This window comes from Myiozetetes cayanensis, unplaced genomic scaffold, assembly GCF_022539395.1.
Source record: "Myiozetetes cayanensis isolate MyiCay16 unplaced genomic scaffold, myiCay2020 scf22, whole genome shotgun sequence".
Taxonomy (NCBI): domain Eukaryota; kingdom Metazoa; phylum Chordata; class Aves; order Passeriformes; family Tyrannidae; genus Myiozetetes; species Myiozetetes cayanensis.
This window is the reverse complement of record NW_026087434.1, coordinates 3,621,755-3,649,244: the sequence shown is the minus strand read 5'-3', so window position 1 is coordinate 3,649,244 and position 27,490 is coordinate 3,621,755. Positions and strand designations below refer to the sequence as shown.

At 45.8% G+C, this 27,490-nt stretch overlaps 1 protein-coding gene across 3 annotated transcripts; it reads right to left on the bottom strand.

Moving 5' to 3' along the window:
- Positions 1–142: 142 nt before the first annotated feature.
- Positions 143–27,152, bottom strand: ERN1 (endoplasmic reticulum to nucleus signaling 1). 3 transcript variants are annotated; one of them, XM_050319602.1, is made up of 22 exons: positions 27,028–27,152; positions 19,476–19,587; positions 13,468–13,501; positions 12,740–12,824; positions 12,025–12,097; positions 10,988–11,110; positions 10,457–10,558; positions 10,019–10,280; positions 9,413–9,491; positions 8,601–8,763; positions 7,815–7,933; positions 7,235–7,426; positions 6,419–6,674; positions 5,614–5,704; positions 5,168–5,357; positions 4,598–4,697; positions 3,954–4,153; positions 3,613–3,760; positions 3,041–3,168; positions 2,365–2,488; positions 2,050–2,117; positions 143–1,867 (listed from the first exon to the last, which is right to left on the bottom strand). In XM_050319602.1, exons 1-22 carry the CDS (start codon positions 27,115–27,117, stop codon positions 1,661–1,663), a joined length of 2,946 nt encoding a protein of 981 aa, XP_050175559.1. In that variant the 5' UTR covers positions 27,118–27,152; the 3' UTR covers positions 143–1,660. The 3 variants fall into 3 exon arrangements, with proteins under 3 accessions (XP_050175559.1, XP_050175560.1, XP_050175561.1); XM_050319603.1 differs by having other exon boundaries at positions 12,740–12,812; XM_050319604.1 differs by lacking the exons at positions 12,025–12,097; positions 12,740–12,824; positions 13,468–13,501; positions 19,476–19,587; positions 27,028–27,152 and having other exon boundaries at positions 10,457–10,577; positions 10,988–11,109.
- Between the last annotated feature and the right edge of the window lie 338 nt (positions 27,153–27,490).

The following is a 27,490-nucleotide window of genomic DNA, read 5'->3' as shown; positions in this document are numbered from 1 at the left end:
TCAGCAGCCAGGCTCACAAACCAGGCCCGTGCCCCTTTCCCAGGGAGCCAGGACAGGGCTGCTCGGGCAGGAGCCTCTTCCCTGCTCGCTGCCCCAGCCCCAGTCCTGGCAGCAGATCCCAGACACACTGAGAGCTGGGGGGTTTTCATCTGAGTACAAGTCTTTATTTAGTAATTTATAAAAGAACTTTACATGAGAAGTACAAAAATATGAAATAGGCTTTGAATCTTCTTAGGTAAAATTACCATTATTTTTTCAAGCTTTAGAAACATGTAACCTGCACAGTTTGGCATCTTAGGTAAATTGCTCTCATACATTGTAAAAATAGGAAAAAAACTTCCTGTAAAGTAGCTGTATGCACCCAATCATACATATTACTGGCAATAATTTATTATTTTAAGACACAATGGCACAGTCATACAAATTCCCACTCTGTAATTTCTAATTAATTAGTTCCATTGAAAGATGCAGTATCACTTTCCTCCTCCAGTTGTTAACAGGTGATTAAATACAAACACAAACCCGATTAAGACTGATCTGGCATGTTTCATACCTGTACCACTTGGATTCCACCCCACTTTGTAGTAAAAATTAAATAAATATAAATACCTTAAATAAATACACAGTAAAAGAACATCCCAGTTCCATCACAGAACTCAGCATTTCTTCGTCCTTTGCACACACGATGCTGTCACAGCCAGTGACAAGAAATCCTGCATCCTTCCACCCCCAGGCTGCCAGGCAGGGAGTCACCAGCCCGGACAGTTCCACGGCACCCCCTCAGCACTGCCCTGGTTCCTCTGCTCCTCACAGCTCTCCTTGTTTCCTCTTCAGCTCCTCCTGCTCAGGACTCTCTCACCCCTGGCTCCATCGTGGCAGTGTTTTCCTGTGGCTGAGGGACAGCTGCTGACCCACGAGCAGCTCCCAGCTCTGCTCCCTGCCCTTCCCTGGGCAGAGCTCTTCTGATCCTGTGACTGGAGTCGAGGGCTGGTCAAGCTCTTCTGTGAATACTGGTTGATATCAAAGTGAGGCTTGTTTGCAAAGAAGGTAAACCTTGAACTGATTTTCCAAGTCAGTTTTGTTTAGAACTTCGTTGTCTCTGCTCCAGTACAAGGGATTAATTTTCCAGGGCAGGACTGATGAACCAGCAGTGGTTCTTTCCTACTGGCTTTGGGTAATGAGCGGTGATTCCCTCTGCAGTCCCTGGTGTGCCCAATGCCTCACAGGGCAGTAGTGCAATGGCAGGTTTGGATGATTTGCTACAACCAAAGGGCTCCTTTTGCAGTTCCCAGTCCTTTGTAATTATGATTTCAATTACTGTATTTTGATTTTTTTTCTTTTTGTAATAAAACACATCAGTTACAAAATCACATACAGCACAGGGAGATGGTTTTATCCAGGTTTTGCTCTCCACTCCCACAGTCTCGAACACTGCCTCGGAGTACATGACTCCATCCCCAGGGTCCATCGCCTGACCTCTGGCTCCTTGGGCTCCCACCACCTCCTGATCCGGCACAGGCAGAGGGACAAGGCACTTTTTGGAAGCTTGGTTTCTTCAAAGAGAGAGAGAATTCAGCTCTTTGATCCCACTTTTCCCTGCTAAAGGTAGGCCTGTGCTTGGAATGTTGGTCCCAGAGAAGAAAGCTCCATCCCTGTCCTCTCAAACAGTGTCTCCTGCCAGGCTGAGCTCTGCAGAGTCCTCGGGGTAGTAATGCTGGAACAGCCTCTCCTGGCAGCAGATGTGCATGGCCTGGTAGGTGTGCAGGAGCAGGCGAGGGAACCGAGCTGTGAAGTAGCACACAAAGTCCTCTGGGATGGAGCCCAGGGTCTCCTGCACCTCGGGAGGCAGTTCCCTGTAGTGGTGCTTCTGTGGAGGAAAACACAAGATGGCAAAGCTCAGCTTGTGTTCAAGGAGCCTCTTGGAAATAGAGCTGTTGGTGTTCCTGGACAAGGAAAGCTCCTGTTCTGTCGTGCAGGAGCTCAGTGCCTACACTGAGGGGAGGCACAGGCTGGCCCCAAGCAGGGGGGTGAGGGAAAGGAGTCCTTTACCTTATTTCTCATGGCCCTCAGAAGGTCCCGTACAGAGCCTCCCTTATAGGATCTGAATTTTCGAAGATCTGCAAGAGAAATGACACCATTTCTTCTCGTGTTGTGATGCAGTTTTGGTTGCTGGGGTGTGTCCCCACACTGCAGATCCTCGAGGGGTGTTTCAGTACATAAACAGGGACTGGAGTTTGAAGAAATACTCTGGTGACAAGTAAAGGTCATGTGCCAAAACTGAGACAGAGTTATCCTTACTATCCTGTCCCGGCACACTGGGAACAGCATGTAACTCCCTTCCCCTCAGAGAAACACTGCCATTACCTGTCTGAAGAGGAACAGTGATGTGCTCTCTCCAGTCCATTTTCACCACTTCTCTTCCACCTCTTTCTAATTGCTTGACTATTGGACCATCTAAAGATTCCTTCTCTATCCGGTCACTAACATCCTGCAGGAGACAGTCACATTATTTCTAGTTTTATTTCTGAGTTTTTCCCAACAATTTCAAATTGCTGCTTCTGGCCAATTACAGCCTGTCCTGGTAATGACGTTAGAATTTCACTTCACTCCTTGACAGTGCTTGGGAATAGGATACAGAAGTTTGAGATGATTTGTTTCACCAACTGCCAAAGCCTTTTTAGCACAGAGGAGATGAAACCTCAGGTCCTCAGCCAGTTCCCACCCCCCATCAGGATTTAGTGCATATTCACTGCTGTTCCTGACCCCTCCCAACCACCTTCTCAGTCCTGTCCTGCTGGAGACCTTCCTCATTGACAGCTCCACCTTTTGGCCTCCTAGACAAGGTGGTGCTGGGTCAAAGGTTGGACTCCATCTCAAAGGTCTTTTCCAACCTCCTTGATTCTGTGCCTAAGCCAATTCCTCAGGAGCTACTCCCAGCTATTACAGCTTTGCTCTTCACTCCTCACAGAAAGGCTGTGGCTTCTGAATTCAAGACTACAGGAGTCCTGAGAACTAAAGGAGAGAAAAGGTCCCCACAAACCTGAAAGAACTGGAGCTGTTTCTCCAGGCTCCAGAAGAAGGGGTGTTTCAGCACACAGCTGGCAGACGGCCGCTTCTGAGGGTCCATGTTTATCATCTGCTCGATTAAATCACGAGCAACTATGTCCTCTGCAAGCAAAAAGGTTTGTTACTTCTTTTGGCTTATTTTATTTTTCCTACACTCTCAGGCTGTTAGGAAATGTAGTGTTTTGTACTTTTATGGTATTTTGTACTTTACAAATTCATCTTGGTCTCCACTTCCTCCTGCCCCATCACAGACATGCTGGGCAACAGCAGGAGAGCACAAGGGTTGACTCAGAGACTCAGAATATCACAGTGCAGCTTTCTCCTGCCCTTTAACTACAGGAAATAACTTCACAGGACTCCAAACTGTGTACCCCACAGATGCTCTGGGTATTAGAACTGAGAACTTTAGGTCCTTTACTTCAGGAGTACCTGAGGAGTACAACTGTCACTGCTATCAGCCTGGAAATCCTGGGGGACAGAGTTCTCTCATTTCTGTTGGCATTTTACACCGTGGGACGTTCCCTGATCCCTGTGGAGTGTCCTTACCATGTCTCCCTGCATCCAGGGCCTCCAGGCTGTAGGCTCCCAGCAGGATGTTGGCTTGTCGCTGCAGGGACTTGCCGAAGGGGTGGCCGCCTTCTGACACCACGTAATAGAAGACACAGCCAGCTGAGAAGATGTCCACGGTGTAGGTCTGCAAAGAAACAACCTTTAAGAGCAAGGACATTTTTTTTCCCCCCGAAGACTCTGATCATCACAGGGTGGTGATTTTGCAGAAGGAAATTTCCAGAATAGCACACTGAGCTGCAAGGCAGCCTGAAGGCCCAGGCCCCAAGTCCTGTGCATTGCAGGGTCTGGGCTGCTCCTGGGGAAGGGGAAGGACTTACAGGGTTCTCTTTGCAGTCCTCACTCAGCATCTCCGGGGCGATCCAGCCCTCGGTGCCCGGCACGCCCGAGCGGCGGCTGAAGCTGTGCCGACCCACTGCCAGCTTCTTGCACAGCCCAAAGTCTGAGATCATGGCCTTGACCTTCCCGTGGGCATTGGGCATCGAGATCAGGATGTTGTGGGGCTTCAGGTCCCTGTGGACTGTTACAAACACCCATTTACCACTCAGGCACTCCCAATGATATCTGCACCTATTGCAGTGAACCTTTCACAGGGCTGAACACCCCTTGTTAAACCAAAGTGCTGACTTCAATTGACTGTCGTCACTTTTTTATTCCATCACCACTAGTCCTCATGTTCTACAGGACTTCCCTCCAAAAAATGCAGTGCCCTGCACAAACAGTAAGGACCAGCTTTAGTGCTTCAGGGCAGCAGTTCCAGTGACAAGGCTGGCATCAAATCACAGAATCACAGGATGGTTTGGGTTTAAAGGGACCTTTAAAGACCATCTCGTTCCAACCCCCCTGCCATGGGCAGGGCCACCTTCCACTAGGCCAGGTGGGCAGACCAGTACCAGAGCAGTTTCTCTTCTTTTCCCAGCTCAGAGAACGTCCCCCTCATGCAGCCCAGCCAGGAGGTTCTCACCGATGCTCAGGGAGTGCAGGTAGGCCAGCCCCGCCGTCGTCTGCTGCAGGACAGTGATGGGCTGCAGGCCGTGCTGGCTGAAGGCCTTTTGCTCCACGTACTGCAACACAGAACAGGCAGAGTCAGCCCCAACACTGCTCAGCAGCTGCAGAAATGGTAAATCTGTGCACTTCACCCCCCCAGAAATGTTCAGCTGGGTAAATTGTGCCAGCTGGTAACACAGGGAAAAGAGCTTTGTTTTGGCTGAAGGTGCTGATCTCTAAGTGTCATTCAGAGCTGGAATTCTGCAGAGCACTGTGCTCCAGAAACAAGGGCAGAGAGTTTTCAAAAGTCTGGGTGGTGGGAGGGGGAGAATGACTAGAAAAAAAATCCAAAGACAGCAGTGTCTGTCCTTAAATCAGTCCAGGGTTAGGGGTGTCTTCCTAAAGGTCTAAAACCACCCTGGCCCAGGAATGTGGGATTGTCAGGGAGGTGACAGTGGCAGGAATGGGAACATCCCCGTGTCAGGCACTTGAGCAGCTGAGGCTGGAGGGCAGTGAGGCCTTGCAGGGAGCAGGTGGGCCGTGTCACCTCCTGCAGCGTGGCCGCGCAGAGCTCGAGGGCGATGTACTGGAACTGCCGGTCCCGCTCCGTGCAGAAGTACCGGATCACGTTCGGGTGCTCGTCCGACTCCCGCAGCAGCTGCACCTCCCGGTCCGCGAAGCTGAAGCACTCGGGGAGGATCCTCTTCACTGCCACGTCGCGGTTGTCAAAGGTGCCCCTGCAGGCAGAGAGGGAAACCACAACAGCCCTTCACACCCCGCACAAAGCATGGCCAGAGGAATCGGCACCTCTGGGCACGAAACGCTTCTTAGGGAAGTAAAGTAAAAGTTTTTACTGCTGAAGAAATGCATGAAAATACTCCAGGTACATGCAAAAAGCTTAATGCCTGTTCACATGAGGTATGTGAGGACATTTATAAAAAATAAATGCCTAATGCAAACAATGGTCTGTTCGATGCACACATTCTCTCCTACCTGTAAACAATTGTCCCTTCAGCTCCATGTCCCAGTACATCTTTGGGGTTAAAGGAAATCTTGCCAACCATCACTCGGTTTGCATCTTCATCTGAACAAGAAAAGAGAAACAAGGACTGGTTCAGAATGGGGCAAGGCAGCCTTTTACAACTGCACAGCCTTTGGGGCCAGTCTGGAAAAGTCCCTTTGCTCATGTTCAAATTTAACACACAGATGATGAAAGCAAATGAGCATCTGCACCTTGGCACTCACCCTGAGGGGGGAAATACTCTGTTGACCAAATGATGCAACACTAAGAGTCAGAAACACACAACACCTGACAGAGGGTCTGCAAAGATGATGGCTCAGAGCAGTGAGAGATGAGTGGTTCTCAGCAGCCAAGCTCTTTCTAAAAGTTTACAGATGTTGAATTTAGGAAATGCTGACTGGCAGTTATGGAAGTGGATTGGTAGCACTTCCCCTGAACAGAGGATGAGTGAGTGCACAGGCAGGCCAGGCAGGAAGGCAGGCAGTGTGTGCAATCCTTAGTCCTTGATTCCAGTTAATCATAATATGTGTTTTTATTTAAATGGACCTCTCCCTGGAATGGCTGCAGGTTACAGGAACACAGTGCCATGGGCAGCACAACCCCTCAGCTGGCTGTGTAAAGAAAATAATCCTGCAGAGGGTCAGGGTGTGCAGAGGGTCAGACTGGATGAGGAAGATGCTTCATTTGCTGAGCTACGAAATATCACCAATAAGTACTTCAGTGCATCATCACAGACTGGGGAAACAGCCCCAATAAACCCCCCTGGGTCAGCCTCACCTCCCTCTTCGTGCTCGGTGGAGAGGCAGCTCCCGCCGTCGGAGGTGGAGAGGCTGGAGTAGGCAGAGTGGTTGGAGGCCCGAGGGGACAGGTTTGGGGAGCTGCCGGCTGAGCTCTCCGTGCGCCCGTACGACGTGTCCAGGAAATCCGCCTCGGGGGGGGCGTCACTGGGGGCACCAAAGGGCAGCTTCTGCTGCTGCAAGAGCTGGATCTTCTCCTCCAGCTGATGCTGCCTCTGCTGCTGCTGATGGACACTCTGTGAGAGGGAACCTCAGTGAAGATTGCAGAGTCTGGGTCACACAGGGGAGCCCCACAGCTACTGCGGAGCTGCCTCTGAGAGGTGGGAGCAAAACTCTCCTGCCATGGCCCTGCCAGCCCCTCAGATTCAACTTCATTCTGAACTTCCATTGCCAAGCTGAGAAATCCCATGGGTTGGTTAATATGGGAAAAGCTGCTACTGGGTTAACCAGTGTCTTTAAACCCCACCAGGATAAAGGCTTGGATCCAAAACCTGGAAAACCTGACAGTGGTTCAGGTGAGGAAGGGAGGAGTGAAGCCAGTGGTGTTACGATCTTGTCTAAAAAGAGTAACACCTACAAGAACCACAACTGGTAGATGAAAGGAGAAAGCTCTCCAGAGCTGGCCCAAAGAAATCACTGTTAAGTCAGATTTGTAGCCTTTGCTCCCCACTGCAGATGTGTGAGGAGGGAAAGTCCCTGGAGTGTGGAACCAACTCCGGTATCATTCCCTGGCTGTCCAGCGTTATGGACTCTCCCTCCCACCACCCAGAAGCACAGGAAGCCAGGTCAGCATTACCATGGGGTAGGTGATGATAAAAGCCACCCAGCCCACGAGCAGGAAGGTGCTGAGGATGATGGTGGCCATGTCCTTCAGCATGGAGTCCACCGGAGCCTCGGGGCGCAGGACGGGCCGGGCAGGAGCCTCCTCCATGTCCTGTGGGGCAGCAGGAGGCACTTCTGGGGAGGAACCTGCCACGATGTCGATGACCTGAGGCCAAGAAAGCTCTGTCAGCTCAGTATCTCTGTGGGTGACGAGGCATTTACATCCAGCCTCTCTGCCACATCGCTTTTAGTCATTTCTGAACCCGCCAAAGTCAAAGTTTTGCATGGGGGAAAAAAAAAGGCAGCTGAAAGTCTTAGCTGTGAAACGAGGAATGACACAGCACACACCAGTGATTCTGCGTGCTAAGGACATGGAAATCTGACACCAAAAATATGGAGTAATTCCATGCAGCTTCCTTTCCATGTCCTTCCCCAAATTCTACTCCTTTATATTCTTCTACCCCCAGTAGGATAATTATTCTCATATAATTATTATATATTATCTTCTTCTCATATATATAATATATATTATTATATAATTAATAATCACAAACCTCTTCAATAGTGGCTTTCTCAGAGTCAGCTGGAATCACATTTTCAGGCCTCTTTGGTAAGTTGCTTGGGAATTTCTCCAGGATCTTTGTAGGGGCAGATAACGGTGTTTCATGGTGCCCTTCAAATAAAACACATTTGTTGAAACAGAAAGTTGTCCTATTTGTAGGAAAGATATCCTTGATTTCAGCATCTTTGCTGAAGAGCAGATATAAAGCTGATTTACAAAAGGAAGTGCCTGTTGTACTGCAGAGTGAGACTATTAACAAGGAAAGGGATCATGAAAGGTGGCACTTAAAGAGGCTGAAAGCTGCACACTGTCCCAGAGCTCCTACATCATTTAGGCATCACTAAAAACTGAACTTCAGACAGTTCCTCATTTTGGAAGCAAAATTATAAATACCATGAAAAGTCAATTCCAAAATTTGGGGATTTGGGATGCACAGGACAGGCTGACATTTAATATCCTTCAGCCTCTGTGTTCTAATCCATTTATAAAATGGGGAACACATGACCATCTGATCCATATGGTGAAAATGAAAGTAACAGTAAGCATTTACAGTAAATAATAAATAACCTGTGCCCCTCTCTGAGGAAGGGGACAAACAACCAACCAGCAACTTTCCACACATGGAGCTAAGCCCTCTTCACCCTGCCACTGAGTCACAGGAGCCTTGGGAAAAACAGTGTCCAGTGGATACTTAAACACATTAATTCATATGCAAATGAGGACAAATTAGAAACTGTGGCTAGAACTGGGTAATTAAGGCCAGGCAGGGCCTCCCCACCTATCAAGAGCCAGTCGTTCCAGTAGTTGAGCTTGTGCTTGTCCTTCAGCCTCCCCGAGAACTTCACGTCGGTGCTGGGGGTGATGACACACTCGCCCTTGTCCTCGATGGTGACCCCCTGTGTTTTTGGCCCCTCCAGCAGGGGTATGGCACTGCCTCTGGGCTGGGGAGAGATTGGGGTTACAGTTATTGCTGCTGTGACCTTGCACTATTTAAATAAGCAAGAAAATAAAAAACTGGAGGTGGAATGGGTGGGCAGGCAGAGATTACCGGCAGCGCCGTCACCCTGAGCAAACACGGCCACTCTGCCCTCAGCAGCTGCTTCCACAGCCTTGGACATTGCACCTCCTCAGGGACGTGTTGCCTGGGAGATGAGATTATTCCCCCTATTTTTTTTCCTAAACAGGATCTGTATTTCCTACCTCTTCAGCCACAGTGAGAAAAACAAAACTATGACGCAGTTTCCTGCCTGTGGGGAGTCACTTTGGTGAACAAACCAGCAATTTTAACACGAACCACCAAGAGTGGTAACCCCAGGTCCTCTCCTGTGAGTCTGCCTGGCACAGCTCCTGAGGAGCTGCAGTTACTGCTCTGCAGCACTGAAATGATGCCTGAAACACGGCCATGCATCCTTAGGGCTCACAGGGAATTGTTTCAGGACACACTGCATTTGCTATGCATTTCTCGATAGCAATCTGCAATAACCCTGCATTTCTGCAGATGTACAGTCTTCAGTGCTTTATTTTCTGTTTAATATATTTATATATAGTAAATTATATATTATACCCTTTCTCCAAGCCCACCCAACTCACCACGACGGTGACCCCCTCGTGCACCATGGAGGGCGACGCGTACAGGCTGGTGGAATATTTCCCCACGTACAGGGTTGGGCTGGGGAGAGACAGGCAGGGTTAGCAACAGGCAAATGGCTGTTTTACCACCACAGCTGAAACCTGGGCAGCACAGTCCTGCAGAACAAGTGTGTGACCTTCCCAAATCACCAGGGTTTGTGTCCTGAAAAGCCTGGATCTGTAAAATTGTTGGAAGTATTGCTGTGCTATGAAGCCTTTTTTAATCATGAAAGCATTGTTAGTTCATCCCTCACAGCATTTACTCATTTGACATAACTCATGTCCTATTTCTGTGTTTTTTCACATTAGGAAAAACAATTTAGTTCCACACTATGAGAAACTACTCAGCACAGAACATCTGATAAGAATATACACTTATGTGTGTATAACCTAAGTTTATGTAAGTTTTTTGGTTTGGTCTCTGGATGAAACAGCAGCTGCAGAACTAGAGCTGATTTTATGTGTTCTTTTCACCATGTTGCAACTTGAAGCACAACCCCTGACTTGTGTGTAGACAAGGTTTTACTGCCACATGGACAGTGAGAACCAGGGGGATTCCACACTCACGTCAGTTTGCTCTTGGTCTCCGTTTCCTTGGGGAAGGGGTATTTCCACTTGGTGATGTGTCCCACCTCCCCGGACATGAAGGTCAGGTAGCGCAGGGTCTCGATGCCCACGTTGGTGTGCAGGACCTTCCTCAGCCCCTCCCTCTGCCAGATGTAAAAGGCCACCACGGGGGAGGCGTAGTTCTGGATCCACAGCACGTCCCCGGACTCGCTGTCCACCGTCACCACCAGCCCGTCCCCGTTGGACACGAAGTGGGACATCTCTGCAACACAGAGAGCTCCTGGGCTGCTGCAGCTCCACTGGCACACAGGACACTCAGCAGCAGAGCCTTTGTCAGAGGGGCTGATGGAAGCTCAGCTGCCCTTCAGAAAAAATCAGAATATTTTTGCCTGCACACAAAACCCCAGTGCAGGGGGGAGACAGCAATCAAACTCTTACTGTATTTGATGTCTTCATCAGGCAGAGTAGCTGCATAGTCAAAATAGGTGGCATTCCATCGCAGCTCCTTCTTCTTGGTGTCATACATGGTGATGGTGTACTCTGTTAAAAAATATACAGTCTGTGAAGCAAAAAAACCTTTGAGAGAACAGAATCACTCACCTCACACCTGAGCCACTCCTCAAGCACCTCACACACTCGCTGCTCTCTCATTTCATTTTCCCAACACTATCCCACTCAAGGAGCACACTGATAGAGGGGTTAAAGAACAAGTCTGCAACACTTATTCCTTTTTCCCAGTCAGCCCCTCCACGGTGTTGGAGTAACTCCAACAGTGATGTCACACACTTGCAATGCCAGTGGATGTGCTTTATCTATTACCAATTCCTCTGTGTACAGTCTAAAATCATAATTGACAGAAGTTTTCCTAAGAAATCAACCTGTAAACCTGAACTGCTCACAAGGTCATTTGTTATGAGCCTAAACTTAAATATGATTTTCTTAGAAGCTCCAGAAAAAAAAGCACATGACCTGTTCTGCCCAGATACAGGAGGGATGTTGAGGGGCAAAGACTTTCAGCGAAGGAGGAAGTCAAGGTCTGCTGTTTCTCCCCAGTCATGAGGTCCACCACGTACCAAATATCCTGCTTTTTACCTGAAATCATCATTTAAGCCACGTTACCATTCAGCTGGAAAAACTGCACTTCCATCCAGTTTTCAGTCCTGTTTTTCCTTTAGCAGCCTCGTGAACTCAGCACCAATAAAGCGTTTTTAATAAAACGGTTTCTCGTAGTCAGGGTTAAATTCATCATTGGCCAAGCCCAAATATTGACCAAAAAAGCCCCAAATACAACATCTAGAGCAGGAAGTTCTTGGCTGAATGACTTTTCCCACTGATAAAATCTAACAGAGCCACAGGAATGTCTTAGACACCAACACATGTTTAGAAGCCTCAAATGCACATTTTTCACTCCTTTACTGCAAAGGCACCAAGTGGAGAACTGGAATTAAAACTGGGCCTTTAGGAGGTCTCACAAAAACAATGCTAAATTTATCCTGATCTTCCCATGTTTTACTGATAAGTAATAACTTTCCTTCTTTCTCCTCTTCTCCTCCCAAATCCATCTGCAATCAGAATGAGTCAGGGCAGTGAGCCAAAATTCTATTATTGGTAGCACAAATGAAGTGACTGTGGCTCAGATAAAGGAGGATGTCTGACTGTGTGGCAATGGGATTTCTATTTAATTCTAATTGTCTGGCAGTCAATGTCATTTATTATTGTAAGAAGACTTTAAGCAGAAGTCACATCACAAACAAACCAAAAACCCCATACAGGCTCTTCACTGCTTAGAAAAGCTATTTTCTCCTTCAGGAAAAGCAGTTGGGTTTTAATCTTCAAAGAGTAATTGAATTCTACATTAATGAGATTTTTTTATCATCAGGAAGGTTTGTGAAAAACCATAATTACTCCCAAAAATAAAGCCTATTTCTATTTCCCTGTCTGGGATTCTCTCCATTCTGTAGTCACTGAACATCTTACAGCCTAGAGGAGATAAAATGTGAGCTCACCCATGTACAGGATGCCATCAGAACTGCGACAGGGAGATGCCTGCACCAGCTCTGGGATAGTAAATGGAAGTTTCTGGAGGAAAAACAAGCAAACAAACAATAAAGGAATAGATTCAAAGAGATTTGTGCTCCCTGGATTCACCCAGGAAAGGTACCAGGAATCATATTGCAAGTTCTGATCTGCCTGTCCTGAGGGTGGGGGTTAAATAAATATTTACTAAAACATTTAACAACACTGAAGGTCTGAAGGGAAATCATCCAGCTGCCAGAGAAAAAAAAACTTGTGGGAAGCCAAACATTTTATCTGAGTGTCACCACAAAGTTTTAAAAACACAAGTCAAACATTTGCCAGGAGCTCTGGGCTACAGGGACTGGTGACTAGGACAGGTTCAGCCCTCCTGGCTGCTTCCTAAATCTTCAAAGGCACCTTCTGGTGGCACAAAGGCTTTAGAAGATGAAGCATTTGGGTGAGAGTAACACATCTGGTGTTATTTTGGGTCCACCTTTCCCATCAAACCACGCAGAGATCATTCAATTTTATTTTAGCAAGCCACAGGAACGTTGGACCAGTGGACAAGACGTGGTGTTGGTATTTTCATGCCGAAATCATTTCCTGACCATCCCATTCTGCTCTGATCAATCAGTGTGTTTGTTTTCATGCTGCAGAGGTGGGAGGTGACTGGGGCACTCCCCAGCAGAGAACTGAAATACTCACAGTCAGGCCCTCGCTGTTCTTGCCCCCGAGGGTGTACAAACTGCCATCGTTGGGGTCCGGGAGGAACGCTGGCCTGGGATTGAAGCAGCAATTGGGAAGGATAAAATGTGGAACAGGAAAGTAACTGTGCTCAGTGCTGGCTTTACACAGAAGTTCATCCAACGTCACGTTTTTTGCTTTTTATTATCCAGTTTTTAAAATTTCATTTATTAACATGAGAATTAAAAAATATAAAGCAGCTTCAGAACTGATATAATTAAGATTACTGATGCATTAGAAAATTCAAAGGCTCAAATGTGGCAGGCAATGACTTGAGTGAAAGCTTTGAAACGAGATTTATATGCTCTTCAAGTGCCACAGAATTACAACCAAACCAAATAAAATAACCCAGAAAGCATAAAGGAAGGCAAGAAACAATAAAAGAGTTGCCAGAACTAAGTAAATTTGAGAGATAAAGGCAACCCTCCCCCAAACTACACAAACCAACCCAAACCCTGATGTCTAAGGTTCTGTGATCAAAACCAAACCACAGAAAAGAAAGGATGTCACCACTGACTTCAGAGGCATAAAGTTAAAGCCCCAAATTTGGGTTTTAACCTCTTTAAAGTGGCTGCTGCAAGGTTGGCAACCTCTGTAGAACACGGACTGTTTGGGTTCAAATTAAACCACATTTGAAGGCATCAGTGAAGAATCAAACAAGCAGCAAAGGAGATAAAGGAAACACTTACTCCTCCACATGGATGGGCACCTGGAGCACAGGATCTGCACACACAGAAAAACAAAAGGTCATAAAAGCCGTGGGATTTTCAGTCCTGATGCCAACACGACAGAAATACCCTGATTTATAAGACATACCCTACAATTCCCCAGAGAAATGGGCATATTGGCAGAAAGTAGCTCAGAAGTCCAGAGGATGCAATCCTCAAAGTATCTGCACTCCCACAGGGAAAATCAAACCATTACACTGGAATAAGCCTGGGCAAGAGGATGACAGATGACCAGGCAAACACTGTTTTTTTACCCCTTCTGCCTCCATGCAAAGATCATGATGCAACAGCAGGGAAATAGGGACAAAACCAGCGATGTTTTGAGAGCCTCTGATTGGGAAACTGGCACAGACTCTGGGCATTATCTGGGATATTTGCAGAACAGATTGAAAACACGTAAGAACCCCCCACCCAGGCAGATCCCTGGCTGAAAACAGCACTCACCCAAAGGAATGCACAGAGTATCAGAGACAGGAGGCAAGTTATGAGGGATAACAGTACAATTATCCTTATTCCACTGATTTCTTTTTACAAAGCAATCATTCTCGAGGCAGCTTTGTTCAAAACAGAACTACAGGGATGTCATTTTTTTCTCTTTAAGCCTACAAGACACTCCAGGTACATTCTCCAAGGTGTCCAAATAAACTCCATCTAATTCCTTGAGAACCCAAGCACACATCAAAGGCCCTGAGAACAATTAACACTCAAACAAAGCAGTGACTCAGTGCCCTGTATGTGTCTCTACAGACCACGCTGCTTAGTCAGACCTTTATTCCATTAACTCCATCAAGCAATTCATTTCCACCCCTTGTGTGATGAAAGTGGTTTCAGGATGCGTTGGGAGAGACACTCCACACTCCAAACTTAATGTCAATTATTTCTCAGGGTGTGCTCCAAGTATCCCACAAGCTTTGTGATATCTAAGTCTCTGTTGCTGAAGAAAAGCAAAGTAAGAAAGCAGCACTTGCTGACCATCATGTAAGTGGATGAACTCGAGCACTCGAACACCTTCTAGTCAGTAAAACACAAGAAAATAGTTCCTTGTTGGAATAACTTCAGAAACTTTTCATTTTAGCAGAAGGACTGCTTATTCTCTGAGTGAAATGGTGAAGTTGCTATGTGGAATTAGAGTATAAAACTGCTACCATGTGAATCCAGCCCCAAGCTCCCTGACTGCTCCGTTCCTGCTGTGACACAACCCACTCCTCAGCACCAGTGGGAGCTCCTCCCACTCAGCAGTGTTTCAGGGGTTTGTTTTCAAAGAATGCTCAGGAAAACCTGAACAATCACAGGAAATTTCAAAAGGCAGATTATGTTTTCTAGGAACTGATGTTGGTTTGCCCGCGACATTTGCAGGAGAGTCTGGTTCCCAGTGCTTTCCTGCAGCTCCCTCCCTGCCTCAAAAATACCCTGAAAAACCAGAATACACTGAAGCATTTGGGGCTAATAACTTATTGTAACCTAATTTTCTAAAACTGAGCAATCTATTTTTATCTACCAAAAAAAAGTGCCCCACTCTGCTCCAATTATCCCAAAGATGTGAGAATCTGTGCACAGTATTACTGACCACACAGTACCATAAAAGTGAAGGAACACACACATATATATATATGTGCAGTATTTACTTGCATTAATCTTTTACCCCCACTTACAACAATTTCCAATTTCATCAACAAATGTCTCCTCTCATAAAAACTGCCAGAAATCCCATGAATGTCTCTTCAAACTCCTGCAGTGTGTTTTTCTGGAGCCCTGCTGGATATCAGATGACCTGAAGGAAAGCCCTGTGGCAAATCCCAAGCTGTACAGAAACATCACTCTCATGACAAAGTCCTTGAACTCCTCTTTAGCACCATCATGTGCTTCACCAGAAGTGAAAAAAAAAAATCCTGCTTTTCCCTGTGTTCTTAGTAGCTGAAATTTGATTTACGAGCAGTGATAAAGAAGAGGGAGATGGAACAGAATAGGAATTATTACAAAGCAGTAGAAATTTTTTTTAGCACAGGAACCAAAACACTGATTATTCTGATGGTTTCCTGCAGCACTGAGTGTTGTGTCAGGAAGCATTTATTGGTATCTGATTGATTTCCACACATGGGGCTGTTCACAAGGACTGAACACAAACCCAGGGAAGGTTCATCAGCTGAAGTGAAAGGAATTCTCTCACTAGCACCTTCCACCTGGAAAGACAGGCCTGGGAGAGCCATTTCTCTACACTTTTAGCTACTGGGGTGATGCAAATGTTCTCCTTCTCTTAACACTGGTGTGATGCTGAACTCAGGTTGTAGCTCTGCAGAGATGCTTTGAAGACAGACAAGGAGCTCTCCACGCTCTCTTTGTGGGGTTGGGATGTGTTCCAACCCTGGGGTAAAGTTTGGTTTGAAATAAGAGCCCACTCTGAGATAAAAAGAGAATCTTGAGTTTAATTCATTGCTGCCAGGTTTTACAACAGTTTTCATGTGCTTGAATACAGAGCAGGAAAAGGGTCTGACCCACAACGGGTCAAACCCAGAGTTCTTGCAAAAGTCAGAGAGCGAGGCCTGGTCTGCTCTGCAGCTGCTGCCCTCTCAAGTGTTGACATGCTGGGACTGCAACCACGTCATCCTGCTTTCAAAATTTCCCTGAACTGCAGTTCCCTGTAATTAGGTAAGTCACTGCAACAGCCCATCTGTTCCAACACCAGCAGCGGTGATAACCACTGAACAAAGCACTAACTACTCGGTATCAGAACAAAAGCTTTACAAAGAAAACATGATAAACCCGTCATAAAAATACATTTCTCTCTCCCTCAAGCTTCCACTCCCTGGAGCAGCAGAAAAGCCAACCTCTTGCAATGTCCTGCAGAAGCATTTTGGTACAAAATCCTGTCCAAAAACCTTTCCACCTTCTAGACTAAGAAAACAAAGATGCCAAAACAACACTGATCCTGGATTATAAAGATTTCTTCTAGAACTCCAAAAGTTTATTTACAAGCAGTTCTTAGGAGCCTGGTAACATAATGACTGTCCAGATATTTGGTAAATTATTTGGCTCTGTTACACTTCCCCAGAATGAAGGGTTTGACCTGGCAGCAGCAGATGTCCCAACCCAGTTTTGGTTGCATCATGGCCAGAACACATTTGAGAGTGGGCAGAGCACGTTTCAGGTCATTCTAACCCACACTTTGCATACACATATGGAAAAAAGCCATTTATACAACTTCTGAAACTGTACCCATACTGCTAAATATAATGCATTTGACTTTTCTCCGTATTTCACAAAGACACTGCAAGATAAAAATTTGTCCTTTGACCAAAATCTGAGTATTCTTAAACCTACAAGATAAAGTTGCCTGTTTTCATCACTGTAATGTGCCCAGAGACTGAAAAGGAGAAGTGGGAGACTCTGAAACAGCGAGTTGGAATGAGTTGGAGAAAATGGTTTCCTGGCCTGAGGTCACACCATAAAGTTTGGGCTAACGGGCAATTTAAACCATGTCAGCCTTCCCTGCTGATGCAACTACAGCAAGTGAGGTTGGAGGTACAAATTATGCTCTGGAAATTGCTGAATACCATCCTGTCCTACAGCTGTTTTGCTTTGACAAACCTCATTAATTTTACACATTATTTACGCATATTTAGGCTAACTATTTACAAAGATATTTTCCCTTTTAAAATCTACATGTGGCATATTAATAGATAAAGTCTTTCTATCTTACCACAGAGCCCACTGAAGTGCACAGGTTATAAGTAAGGAATGGGAAATCCAAACCTTCTAAATTGATTGTGGGCCTTCAATTTTTGATTACTACAGAGAAATGAAGATCGCAACTAAACTTCTGCTGGTCCTAAATCTAGCTCCGAATCTGTATATATTATTTATTCTTCTGGCCAAAGACTTTGAATCAGTTCTCAAGGGAAAAGCTTTTAAGGAGCTGGTTAATCTCTTTAAACAGTACAGAAGGACACCCAGAAGTGACTCTCAGAACAGAGAAACAGCCTAAAACAACTGCATCTTTAGCATCTCAAATTCAATCTTAAATAACACAGATTATTAAAGTGGAGAGTCCTATGCCCAAGTGACCCATTTCTTGCTTTCTGGGGAGCAGGAGTAGCCCAAGTACCTTTCATGCCAGCACTAAGTGAAGGCAGGAAACACAAGTTATTGTGGTGATAAGCACTGGCTCATTTACTCAGTGTACCCAAGATAAGCTTCAGCACTAAATTAAAACAAACCACACACCGCAAGATTTTCATGTTTGTTTAAGCACTGCCTGATAATGAACAGTGCCTTGGGTTTTTTTCCCCAATGAAAAAAAAAAAGTACCTGAATTGCCCTTTGTTAAATACCTTGCTGCTTAAGTGCAGTAATAAAAGGTTCCCTTCCTGGTGGATGCCGATGCAGCACTTCAGGTGACCTCCAGAGCTCCTCATGTGAGCTACAACACATGGCTCATTTTCCTGGTAATCAGGGTAAAATGGCACCTGCAAGAACACTGCAGTGCAGGCAGCTTCCTACTCATAATTCTCTGCAACACTACAAGCATTTCACTGATGTAGAATCATAGCAAGTGTTGCAAAAATAAACAAATACCACTCCCATTAAAAATCAATTCACCAATTTATGTGTACAGGCCCTTGTTCCATGTCCACTTAGCTAAGCTGGAACAACCACAGCCACCACTAACCGTGTTTTTCATTGGCCCTTGTGTGTTGCTCTGTGGCACAGAAATAAAGTAACAGGCAATAAGTGCTTTCCAAACATCAAGTGAACACCCCTCATGTACAGAAGATGCAGAATAATTCATTGGATTATTAATTCATGGTTAGCAACAGAGAGAAGTCCTATAAAACTAGATAATCCAGTCTGGCAGTTCTACTGTTCCAACTAGAGTTTTGCAACCTTTTTTTTTTTTTTAAACAAGGAAAGTTCCTTGAGCAACACACTCTGACAAGGATCCTTCTTGTTACCAAAGTGTGTTCATTTCTTCCTCAAAACACCTCTTGCCACTTACTAAGTCTGGCTGCAAACCAGTGCCAGTTGGGATACCCTTCTGGGCCAGGACTAAGCATCACACCCATTAACCAGGATCCTTCAAGGAAATACTTGCTCACCCCCTTTTTACTCCAAGAGGAGCTACAAAAGCCTTCTTTGCTCATTTAAGAAGTTAACTTTTTGGCTGCTGCATTTGCTTTCCAGTGGGAGTGGCTTCACAAAAAACAGCAGCTGGTCTGTACTGCAGACATCAGACCTGCACAGTCCATTTCCCCCCATTTCAGCTCACCTGCTAAACTGAGAGCAGGTGTAAAAATAGAGGACAGAATGATGCAATCAGTGACTCCCTGCATTTGACCTTCTATCTAATTCATTTCCAGAAGGGAAGTGCTGCTATCAACTCTGCCATATGTCATAGGTCCCACTAAACCAAATATGTATCAACTATCAAATTTTTCCTGAGGACAGCTCTGCTCAATAATTAAAATTACAAAATCCCTTCCAGTCACTGAGCAATGTTAAATTTCTTTACACAAGTGCAGTTCTTTTATTTAAAAACCTGTGCTGTTCCTAAACATGTATTATAGGAAAAATGCACTGGACCAGTGAATGCAGGGTATTCCAGAGCAATCCCTGTGCCATCAGCTCCACAAGCTGACACATCTATTCTGCTCTAAGCTTGCTTATATTGAACTCACTCCCATAAAAGATGTTACCTACCAATTATACCACCACAGCCTAAACATCCTGAGGGGGGAAAACAAACAAACAAAAACCCCACAAACCTAAAAAAACTCACACACAAACCTGGAAAACATCTGCAAGTGAAATTACCAAGGTGAACATGACTCCAGGAACACTGGAGCTTAAAGCTGGAACAAGAGCCAAATTAAGAAAGAAAAGGAAGTATTTACCAGGTCCTCCAACAGTCAGAATTACCAATTAATTTGTCTGTTATTGCTGCTATTGAGGGTATCAGGACAGCTCCTGCTCACCTTCTTTTAAAGTCCACTTGATGGCTCCTGTCCTCTTGCTCACAGCATGCAAACTGCCATCCAGGGTTGAGACAAACAGCAGCGTTTCTGGCACCGTTACTGAGCTGGTGTTCTGCAAAACAAAACCCAGCTGCTGAATGCAATCATTTACTACAGAGTTTACTCACAACTCTCAAACAGTACATGGGCTACAACTTCCCTTCTTTTAAGTGCACAGGCTGAATAACTTTTTTTGCTTTTAATAATTAATTAACAACATCTTCAATGATTCAAATGGTACAAAACAATTGGTCACGTTACAATTACTGCAAAGCAAAATATTTAATTGCCAAATGAAAATGCATGGACAGAAGAGTAACTTTCTTTGAAAAACTACACATTTTAGTGCAATTCAGGTAAGGCACAAAGCCAGAAGGATAATATAATACAGGAATAACTACCCAACGTTCAGGTTGCACCTCTAAATATTGCAAATGCTTCTTTCCAGTCACAGTCAGCTGGAGCAGACAATTGTAAAACACACAGGGCAGAAAAATGAAAGAAAAATCAGCAGTCCAAAAGCCACAGATCAGGAATAACTGCGGAAAATGGGAGAAGTATCTTATTTTTCTCTACCTGACATCGTTAAATTATGCAGGCTGACCAGGCATCTGCACTCAGATAAAATATTTACAGCTGCACTGGGATTAAACTTTGCAGTGTTTGTTCAAACAGGGACAGTGAGTACCAGTTCCTCTCGTGCTGCCCTACAAAATATGCAGCTCAAGATGTTCAAAGCAGGACTGAACTCAGAGTATCTCTCAAGCCCAACGACTGGATATAAGAACAAGGGCAAAAAGAAAATACAACTGTTGAAAACAAGACATTAAAATTACTGAAGTTCCTTTAAATTGCAGGGAATTTGACACCCAGAATGTAATGACTAGTGTTGAAGTTTAGTTGCAAATAAAATACAACATAGAGCAAATCCAGCCCATTTTCTCTTCATAGAAAGTTTTATCTTTCATCTTCTTATCTTACAGAATCAGCATATTCTCCACACAGCAGGTTCTCTTCCTGTCTTCTCAGTGAGAGATCAAAGTGTGTCATCTCCACAAAAAACAACCTGTGAAATAACCACCATGCTGATGGTTGGGTATCACAGATCAGGAACATGCAGCACATGGAACGCTACTTGCTGCAGATGTGTAGATTTAACATATGAATATCTATGTATTGTGGCATCAAGGCTACAGAAATGTTGGAATTCTATGTGGGCTCTGAAACTCTCCTCAGAACATCAGTAGCCTGCACTGTGTCCCAGATGTATTTGAGAAGGTTGGTAGGACTTGGGACCCAACAGAAAGTAGGAACGTGCCAAGGGTTCCTCTGCACACTCTGCTTTCTGAGAAGGAAAACTTCTGTACTTCCCTCAGTCACTCACAAACTGAGCTACAGAGAAAGAAAACCATAAGGCACGAAGCCAATCATGCAAGTTCCTGTTGAAAAACCAGATGAACACCTGAGTGAGCCACGGGCAGAATGACCCAGAGAGTGCTCAGCTATGACCGAGATCAGGAAATCACAACAGCTTTTGTAAGCTTTGGTTTAAGTGAGATCCTTGGTGTGGGGGAAAAGCACCACTGCCGCCTCCCACCCCACGGTGCCCGACACCGCTCCGTGGGTAACAGGAGGTGTGAGCCTGTCCTGGGATGGCAGCACCGAAGGGAATGGTCCCTGGCACGGCCAGGAGGTCCAGCAAGCCAGGGAAAGCACCTGCCCTGGGCTCAGCTCTGCTCCCTGCACGAGGAGTCTAAGGGGAGTGAAAGCAGCACGAGGCACAGGGAGGTTGTGCCACACGTGGGCATCGTTTCCTTTAAAATACCCCCAATTTCCAAGGCTTTCCTTCTCCTCCCCCAGAGCTCTGGGTTCAACTTTTACTGCTTCTCAAGGGTTTCTTATATTCAACCATCCAAGTCACACTGATGTGGTCAGTGCCACCCTGAGTGTCACAGATTGCAATGCCATATTACTCATTTATTCTGACCACCATCTGCAGCAGTCACTTGCAGAAGGCTAGGGAGTTAGTTTATTCTTTCAAATTGTATGGCCATAAAAATGAACAGATTATTGAAATAATTACAAGTGTTTCACCCACACCCAGAAACAAAAAAAACACTTTCTCCTGCTTGTATTTATGACTTTTATCAGTGGTGCAGAATGTGGTATCAAGGTTGCAAATACTCAAGAGATTTTATTTTCAATACAAAGCTTTATAATTAATTGTTTAATTAAAGCCTGGGATTAGCACTGTTATGAAAAGCTATGGAAATTATAAAACCCTGTATGTACAAGCCAAACTTGTTTTCATTTTTGTGTGAAGTGTGTAAGAACATTCTCCCCCACAAAAATCACAGTGTCAGGCCTGAGACAGACTCTTTATACAAAGTGGTATCAGAGATTTGATCCTCCCTCCCTGCAGGGGTGGGGTCTCAATTCTTGTGTTGTAATTCTTGCAAGAGATTTTTATTTCATATTCTGATTTTATTTCTGAGAAGATACAACAACTGAATACAAGAAAAATATGTCAGGACATGAAACAACTACACAAAAGTAATTTAGTGAACAAAGAAAATGAGACGGAATGAAAACCTGGTTTGGTTCTTCTTTCATTTCATCTGAAACTGCAAAAAGGTCTATTTTAACAAGTGCCTTCTTTGGAATTCAGGGAGAGCTTCTACTGTCCTGGCAGTCTGTACTCATAACAATCTTCCACATCAACAGCCGTGTTAAGTGAAGGGTTTACAATATTTTGAAAGTACTTGGGGACCGCTTTAGAATTAATTTTTAATAATTTCATTCAAAAGACAAATTTTCAAGCTCCCATTGGATTCAAATTTGACAAAAGCTCTAAAAGCTCTGAAGTGCTGACTGCTAATAATCCATAACAACCCAAAATTTGGGACTAAACAGAAAAAAACATTTTTAAGCTAGAATTGAAAGATACTGTCTAATAGAAATGCACTTTCTAAATACTCGTCAACCCTTGCATAAGAACCTCCCCCTCAGTCCAGACCTACCCTATCTTTAGATAAAATGTGTTAGAAAGCCGAGGAACAAAATGACTCCAAACAGCTCTGAAGGCCCCGTGGAGTCCAAGGCAGGTCAGTGAAAGCAGCAGAACGAGTCCTGGTGTGTGTGGTGCATTCAGTGCCCAGGTGATACCATCTGCCTTCACCCCCACAGCACCAGCTTTTCTAAGGGCTGGCAAAGCAATGCCCCAGATTGTTTTATTGCCCTGGAGGAAACCAGATCCCCACAGCCCCAAGTTCCCCCGTTAATTCACGTGGGGAAAGGCAGCAGTTTGGCAGGGCAGGTCAGTGGGGCAGCAGACACAAACCCAGGCCACTCAGTTCTTGAGGTCACAGCTCTGCAAGGCAGAAACCAGCTTTGCTGGGGGAGTGACACCACAAGAGGTTCCTCGGTATGAACAAAGAGCAGGAAAACACTTCACAATGACACTGGGATGGTGTGTGCTCACTGCAAGAACTGGGACTGATTTCATAGGAATAACAGTGCCCACCAGTGAATAGATCAGTGCCAGGTAAAGAACTTTCTCTTTGATGAGTCTGAAGTAGCAACACTCATGCACCAAACTTCATGTGCTGGGCTGATGGATGATAAAGGATAGATGGTGTGCTAACCATAACTTACAGCCTCAGAACTTCTTTGGCAATGCCTGGCTTACCAAACCAAACCATTGACAAGATATATAATCACTCAAGGGAAAAAAACTACATTCCTCACTCCATAATTAGCTTGATATTCATCAGGCTGTACATTTGCACTTAACTCAAAACCATTAAACCAACTTCAGCATTAACAGCTCCAGACACTTCCCTCCCAACAACAAAGGGCCCACACCATAATTTATGCTACTGGAGCCACAACTGGCAAACCAAGAAGGACGCAAAGCAAAATATTTTTAGACATTAGCACACACTGCAAGCACTTGGCATATTCATCCCAGATAGCCTGTGATGCATTACCCTGGTTTTGACAGCTATCTCATTACACTGCCAGGCTAAAGCCTAAAACTCCCTGGGCATAATAAAACCAGGCCACGAAGAAAGTCTTTGTGAAATTCAGAAAACTACTGGGGAGAGGTTTTCAGTGTAACTAATAATGAAGATAATATATGAAAGAAAGCTGACAAAAATACATTTTATCTTCTTTGGAAAGCTAAATCGATTCTACAGATCTGTTAATCTTAGACTAAATTCCAATTAGCTATTTCTCATCTACAGATCTGTTAATCTTAGACTAAATTCCAATTAGCTATTTGCCATTAGGCTGTAACCCAGTTCAGGGGGTTCTCATTCATATACCCACTCCTACTGCAATAGGAAAAGCTGGAAGCTACAGCAGGTCACCCGAACTGTCCTTTGCTGCCCAGCTGAGCTTTCACCCTTGGTTCTCTCTGTAAAACCCAAACTTATTTCAACAGTCACAAGAACACAGCAACCCAAGGGCAGAGATATTAACACATAGCACATAATTTACACTCCAGGCCAGAGCTGTCCATGCTAATTTTAAATGTGCAAGACAAATTTACATCCCCCACCCTCAAAACCCCCAGACCCTATTAGACTATTTTTCTGAGCAGCCAAGGAGAGCTGCAACTCAAATAAAGCACATCAGTGTTAGTTAACACAGTGCCTGAACGTGTCCTCTGTAAACCTTGCCAGGGTTTCACACCCCTCAGGTCCCTGGGCAAACACCTCGTGCTGAGATAAAGAACACTCCAGAAGAAAACACACCTGGCTGAGGTCGGGATTTTCCCGTGTCAGGCGCTGCCTGCACACAAACCCAGCACCGAAACCTGTCCCACCGGCTGCAGGAGGGACAGCCCGTGCTCCAAATGCCACTTTAATCCCAGAGAGGTTGTTATTTTCCAGTTGCACTGACTCCGTGTTAGAACAGAAACAGGCACGGTTTGGAACGTCCAGGGCTCACCACAACAAGGTTCTTTTCAATGCAAAGGGAGCTGGGAATCATTTGTGGATTATATCGATGGGAGCTGTTATTTACTGACAGCACCACTGCTTTTCTCACTGCTGTATCTGAGAGTTCACCCTCTCATAATGTGGAAGTCAGGCAACCAACAGGATAGTGATCAAAAAAGCAAATACAGAGGAGCAGATCACCACCAGCACCACTCTCCGTGGAAATCCAAAGAAAACAATCTGCAAAGTCTTCAGGCAATCTCGTGTTTTTACATTACCTCAACACCAAGGATTGTGCTCCAGTCTTTTCCATGGAAATTTATTACTCCAGTGACAAGAATAGTTTCACTGTTAAATGGGTTAATCACAGGTGAGATGACTGGGACTGAGTTCATAGAAACAAAAACTAGTTCTGGAAAAGGACTGAAGTTGGGCAATAGATTTCAACTTGGAAGTCACAGTGAGGATCTACAGCTGGCAGAGCAAAAAGAGCAGGGAGAGAGCCAAGAAAAGAAATAGAAATGGAGAACCTGAGATCAGATATTGAGTTGAGGTGGCAGGGCAGGGAGACCAAGGGGAGAGAGAAATCGAGGGAAAAAGGGCTGAATTCTACCAGGGCATGAGTTTATTTTTTTGTGACTATGCAAGTAAAATTATACAAAATTTATTAATAATATCTTGATTTGAAAAGTATTTTTAGTATTTAAAAATACTTATTACTGCTCTTATAGAGTTCTGGTTTTAAAACTTCCAGAGTTGCAAATCAGTGTTTTCCTAGCAAAATCTGAAGCCCAAACCTGTCAGGACTATGAAGAGATCTCAGTTCAACCTCACAGTCCAGACTAAGACAAACACATTAGCACTGTACGATAAAGTAATTTTTGTTGACAGCCCGAATCCAATTTTTTTCAGTTTCCTAACTAAGTATCAACATCAGGTATGTTACACAGCTTCACTGCTAATGTGTTTACTTTACTTTTAAAGGAGGGGAAGTGGAGCTATTATATCCCAGGTGAAAAACAAAGCCTTCAGCTTTGCTTAACCTGAACTACAACCCCATATCTTACTCCAGTATTTTCAGGTAACAATGAACAATCCATCAAAGAACAGAACCACAAACTTTCCTCTGCTACATTCGAGTACAATGAAAACAGTAAATGCCAGGTGGCCTTTTTCATTGTCTCCTGATCTGGAGCACTTGCAAACAAGAGCACCTTTCAGAAGTGAATTTATGAACTTAAGCTTTCCAACTCAGTACACACACAACAGACAGCACCCACTGGAAAGCACACTGGTTAAAATTATTACCTCTGTAAAAATAATCTGCTCAGCGTTCCATCTGCTTTGCACCAGTTTCCCTATTCCATGCACTTTTATTGCTCCACCAATTGCAATACCTTATAACCAACCTGGTTATTTCTTAAGAGGTTTTGTAGGGCAGTGACTCGTGCACTTTGTCTTTCACCTTTGAATTCAAAACCGTGGCCTGGTTTGGATCCCAACCAACCACATGTAAATTTAATGCACGTTGCTGCCTTTGCTGTGGAAACAGAGCAACCAAAATGCCATGACTGGGCCTGTAGCCCATCATTTGCATTTGGCTATCAATATATATGCAACGTTGGGATTTTTTTCAGAAAGAAAACAAGCCCCATTAATTATGAAGAGGCAGAGCAAAGACCTTCTTGCATCTCCCTGGTTCCCATACCAATCTACATGGGTTCAGTTTTTAAAAGTTTCTTTGTACTACTGTTTCACAAGTTTCTCTGTACTACTATTTACAACTACTTTGTGGGGAATTACCTGTACTTTTACATCTCAAGGATTATAATGTACATGCCCTGGTTAGGACATGTATATCATACGGACACAGCTGGTGGCAAGGTAGGACACAACTGTAGGTACACAGCTCTGGGGCTGATCAGGCTGTGGGCTGATCAGGCTGTGGGGTAGGATCAGGCTGTGGGGTGATCAGGCTGTGGGCTGATCAGGCTGTGGGGTGATCAGGCTGTGGGGTGATCAGGCTGTGAGGTTGATCAGGCTGTGAGGTTGGATCAGGCTGTGGGGTTGATCAGGCTGTGAGGTTGATCAGGCTGTGGGGCTGATCAGGCTGTGAGGTTGGATCAGGCTGTGAGGTTGGATCAGGCTGTGAGGTTGATCAGGCTGTGGGGCAGGATCAGGCTGTGAGTTTGGATCAGGATGTGAGGTTGATCAGGCTGTGAGGTTGATCAGGCTGTGGGGCAGATCAGGCTGTGGGGCAGGATCAGGCTGTGAGTTTGGATCAGGCTGTGAGGTTGATCAGGCTGTGGGACAGGATCAGGCTGTGGGGCTGATCAGGCTATGAGGTTGGATCAGGCTGTGGGGCAGGACCAGACTGCGGGGCAGCAGCCTCTCACCCCGCACACAGGAGCACTCGGCAGTACCGGCAGTGCCCCGGGCGGTGTGTTGGCTCAGCACCCACGGCCACCCTTCGCTAATCCCGGCAGGATCCCCCGGCCCCGCTTCCCCGGCCCTCCCCGTGCCCCGGCCGCCCCTGCCCTCCCCCGGCCCGGCGGGCCCGGACTCACCGCGGGCCTCGGCGGCAGCAGCAGCAGGAACAGCAGCAGCAGCACGGCCGGGCTGAGGAGGAGGAGGAGGAGGCGGCGGAGCCGCTCCATGGCTGCACGGCGGGGCCGCTCCGCCCGCACGGCGCTGCCTCCGCACCGGCGCGTCCGGCGCTCCCCCCGCGGCGGGCGGGGCGGGCGAGGGGCCCGCCCGGCCGGGGCACCACGTCACCCGCGGGCGGCCGGGCACGGGCACCGGGCTCGGCGACCGCCCGGCCCGGGAGCTGCGGGGTCCGTGAGCGGGCAGCGACGCTGCAGCCAGAGCCGCCCCGTTCGAGCGAGCCCCGGTCGAGCCGCCGCCTGCCCGGGGCTCGGGCGGCTGCCCCGTGGCAAACCGCGGGCTGCGATGGCAGCTGGTCTGCTGATGATTTGTTTTTATCAAGAAATACCGAAATTCAGGCGGCACGAATAGCCTCCCGCCCCCTGC